This window comes from Geospiza fortis, unplaced genomic scaffold (assembly GCF_000277835.1).
Source record: "Geospiza fortis unplaced genomic scaffold, GeoFor_1.0 scaffold264, whole genome shotgun sequence".
In the NCBI taxonomy this organism is placed as follows: domain Eukaryota; kingdom Metazoa; phylum Chordata; class Aves; order Passeriformes; family Thraupidae; genus Geospiza; species Geospiza fortis.
In genome coordinates this window covers 4,342,100-4,346,065 of record NW_005054332.1, presented here as the reverse complement: position 1 = coordinate 4,346,065, position 3,966 = coordinate 4,342,100, and the positions used below count along the sequence as shown (strand labels likewise).

General features: G+C 48.6%; 1 protein-coding gene across 1 annotated transcript in view; it reads left to right on the top strand.

Annotated features, from left to right (window-relative positions):
* The first annotated feature begins 3,009 nt into the window (after positions 1-3,009).
* PRIM2 (DNA primase subunit 2) overlaps positions 3,010-3,966 on the top strand; it is a 90,671-nt gene continuing 89,714 nt past the window's right edge. Inside the window, exons 1-2 of the mRNA XM_005421691.2 lie at positions 3,010-3,163; positions 3,871-3,966. Of these exons, the coding sequence (XP_005421748.1) occupies positions 3,010-3,163; positions 3,871-3,966 (250 nt within the window). The remainder of the gene's footprint in view (positions 3,164-3,870) is intronic.

Here is a 3,966-nt window from a genome sequence, read left to right as displayed (position 1 = left end):
CATTAGGCACTCTGCTAGCTAATATAACAAAAGTGGGAGTAGCAACTGTGCAATCATACATATTTAATGCAAATAAGGATTTTGTGTGTGTGTCTGTGTTGACACAGGCAGGCAGCTGGAATAAGCAGAAAACCACAGTTAAAATGCAAAGAGTAAATTTATTGCATTACCTTGCTAACTGGAAGATCCCAAGGCAACACCCTGGCAGAGACACACAAGCAGGAAGGCAGGCACTGTTAGGCTCAGTCCATCGAGGTGAAAGGCAGGCCTGCTGTTTGCACCAATTTATCAAGGGTCCTGCACTTGTAGTTTACCAGCATGCTGTGATCTCCTCTGGGCTTTTTTTATGATCTCTGAGCTTTGACCTTCTCTCTCCCAAAACCAGGGAGCTTAAGCATGTCCATGAGAGTGCCTCCAAGTCTCTCAAAACACCCATCTCTGCACAGAAAAGCTTCTCAAAACAGAGTATAAACAGTAGACATAATACACAGGCCTCCTCTCACTTATTGTCCAGGCCTTGACACTCTCAGCTGCAACGTCACTCGAGTGAAGTCCTCATCCTCCTCCTCATTGCCATTCTTCCACTTTTAACCCTGTCCTCCCAACAGTGCATTAATTAAGCAGCAGAACAGTTTGGGGTATGCTGAATTGGGCTGTGTTTGCATGGGATGATGGGGGCAGCTTGACAGCTGAGCATATGGATGTTGTTGTAGAACATTTGTGAGGTGGGTCATTACAAGATCAATAATTGTCTTAAAAACTACTTCAAAAATCAGCCCCCAGTGGAAATGTAACTGGGAGTCATGAAAATACATTTAGAAAAAAGTAACCAAAATATAGTGCAAAATATCACCATCTGTAGGTTTCAATAGATGCATCAGTAAGAAAGTTTGAAATTGGGGGGGAGGGGTTTACCCCAAGGTGAAAAATTTTCACTTGTCTATTTGCTTTTCCCAAGAAAATGATTTTTGTGTGAAAGGGTTAAGGTCTTGAGTTGTAAGTTTTATTTAAGTGTAGTAATATAGTAATTAAGTCTAGTAATATAGATGTTAATTTTGATTCTTAATTTCTGCTGGAGTAATCTTTTTGCAATGCTGTTAGTGCCACCAGTTAACTAAAATTTAAAAAAACAAAAACTAAACAAACAAGGTAGATCTTCACCTACTTGCAGGCAATTTGGGGATTAGTATTCAGCAAGAAAGGAAAAAATCCCTAGAAGTAAAATAAACAGAAGAAAACAACATATGTAGACATAGCTGCTGACCTGTCAAAAATCAGCAGCACGTGGCTCAGTAGAATTAGCGATGGACAGCAAACTGCAAGCCATGGTTTGCAAAGGTGTGGTGCTGCTTGTGTGCCAAACCCTAAACCATGAGTAGAAATGAAATTAAATTAAAATGAAAAGCATCTCTGGTTTCTGCTGTGCTCCTCAGCATTGATGTACTTCTTTCTCCCCCTCTGGGCCAGGCTGGGTACAGCACTCCGAGCAGATGTGGGACCTGATGGAACTCCTTGACCTGCTCTGGACAGTGCGTTGCCAGTCTCTGTAAGATCTCTTGGGTATTAACACACTGGTCAAAGGCAAAAGCTCCATCTTCTTCCAAAAATTAGGAGGATTTTGGCAGATGTACTCCTTACTCCTAAGCAACTCAGGCGGCAGCCAGGTGATGAAGGGAAGAAACTGTGTGGGACGAGCAGTGGCTATTTGGAAAAACGTTGCTTCAGGTTAAAGCTTACATATATATACACATATATGTATATATATATGTAAAGATAAGAATTTGCGGTTAAATTCTAAATATTACAAAAATATAAATACATAAAAATATAAATAGTATGTTTTGCCCTGGAAAATTACAGAGGAGTCTTGGAGAATGAAACTTGACTTCCTGTCCTGCTAAAACGTTCCGATACTGCCGTGGCAGTGGTTTGGCCCGGACCAAAGAGGAGACGCCGCAGAGAATCAGCAGGAGCACAGCAGTACGCACTGTGGGCAATGTGGATGTGGCCACATGCTTTGAAGGTGGAGTGGATTTTCCCTCTCACCTGAGCTCAGCACCACGTTTGATCTGTTGGTGCAGAGGCAGGGTTTGTTAAACCTGCGCTCTGTCAGATCTCCCCGGGCAGGGTTTGTTAAACCTGCGCTCTGTCAGATCTCCCCGGGCAGGGTTTGTTAAACCTGCGCTCTGTCAGATCTCCCCGGGCAGGGTTTGTTAAACCTGCGCTCTGTCAGATCTCCCCGGGCAGGGTTTGTTAAACCTGCGCTCTGTCAGATCTCCCAGGGCAGGGCTTGTTAAACCTGCGCTCTGTCAGATCTCCCAGGGCAGGGTTTGTTAAAGCCGCGCTCTGTCAGATCTCCCAGGGCAGGGTTTGTTAAAGCCGCGCTCTGTCAGATCGCCCGGAGTGTCCCCCGAACACGGGACTAGTCCGTGTCCTGATCCATCATCCTTTCGCTGCTCTTAGGAACCTGGCAGCCTAAACTACTGATTTTCCTCACTTTGTTGGCACAAACTGTATGCCAGTTCTGATTTCCCGCTCTTACGCTCCGAACTTCCTGCAACATCATAAAACAACTTCCAGGGAAAAATTGATAAGTTGCACTTTGTGGCAGGGGCATAAAACAACATAGCTCAGCTGCGGCAAAATTGCCAACACAGCGGCAAAACCAGCAAATCCTGCAGTTCTCTTGGAAAAGTGAGAATATTATAAAACTGTAGAACAGTGGAGAATGTGCCAGTGCCGGAAGGGGCCGTGTCAGGTGTGGACACCTGCCAGGATCTCCCAGCTCGTGCCGGGGCCGCCATGCCGGGTGTGGGCACTGCCAGCACCGCCCCGGCATCGCTGCAGCAGCCAATGGGCGCCCAGGAGGCGCGGCTCTGTACGGAAGTGGGCGGGGCCGGTGGAGCGCGGGAAGCCGGGGCGCGGGTCCGGGTCCCGCCGGGTCGCGTCGGGCGGGGCGGCGGGAGCGGGGCTTGGAACGGGGCCGGAGGCAGTCCCGGGGCGAGGGACATGGAGTTCTCCAGTCGAGCGAGGCAGAGGCATGCGCGGCTGGCTGGAGACCGGAGGGAGCAGTACCCTCACAGCCTGCAGTTTTACCTGGAGCCCCCCACGGAAAGCATCTCCCTGGTGGAGTTTGAGAGCTTTGCCATCGACCGCCTGAGGCGTGAGTAGCGTCTCTCTCCCTCCCTCCTTCGCCTCCCCCTTCTCTCGTTTCCCTTCTCCTTCCTCCCGTCCCTTCCCTCCCTCGGTGCTGTGACTCCTTCCTGGGGTGGCTGTGTGTATTCCTGGCAGGCCTGGGAGCTCTGTTCGCCTGACACGAACGGGAGCTGAGCTGGCTGCTCCTGCTCCCACCACCTCCCTCCCGTTAAAGGCACGCGCGTTGCTTTGGGCGTTGCGGAGAGCTGAGACCGATTTCACAAAGAGCGTTTATTGTAGCTCTCGGGACTGCGTTGTTCTGGTTTACACGGGGGGGGGGGGTATGAGCGCGTTTCACATTCTGTAGATGTTGTGACATATTTGGTGTCTCAGTGTTGCATTTCAGGTCATTGTGGCTGGCAGCCAGGAGTTCCTCCGCAGTCCTGAAAACTGGATCCAAATTTCCATTAGAGTTGAAACCGATGTTCTGAGACTGGTCCATCAGAGCTGGCTGTCTCCCTTTCCTTGTTGGCAGTATGGATCCCAGAATTGGGCCAGCTGTTCAGGACTCACGGGCCACACTTTATCCTCCCTATTTCTCACCCTTTTGCTCCTCATGCTACTAAAAGCAATTCCTGTGGCCTTACTCCAGTTTGTGCCTTTCCCAAGCTGTCATACATTTAGTTTGATTTCAGCATGTTGTCTCTAACATGGACGTTTTCTTTTTCTGCCCAGTCCTTAAGGTAGTTGAAAATTTCGGTGTGAGCTATGTAAGAAGTTCTGATGAATACAAAACTAAGTTGGAGTTTGAGCTCCGGAAACTGAAGTTTC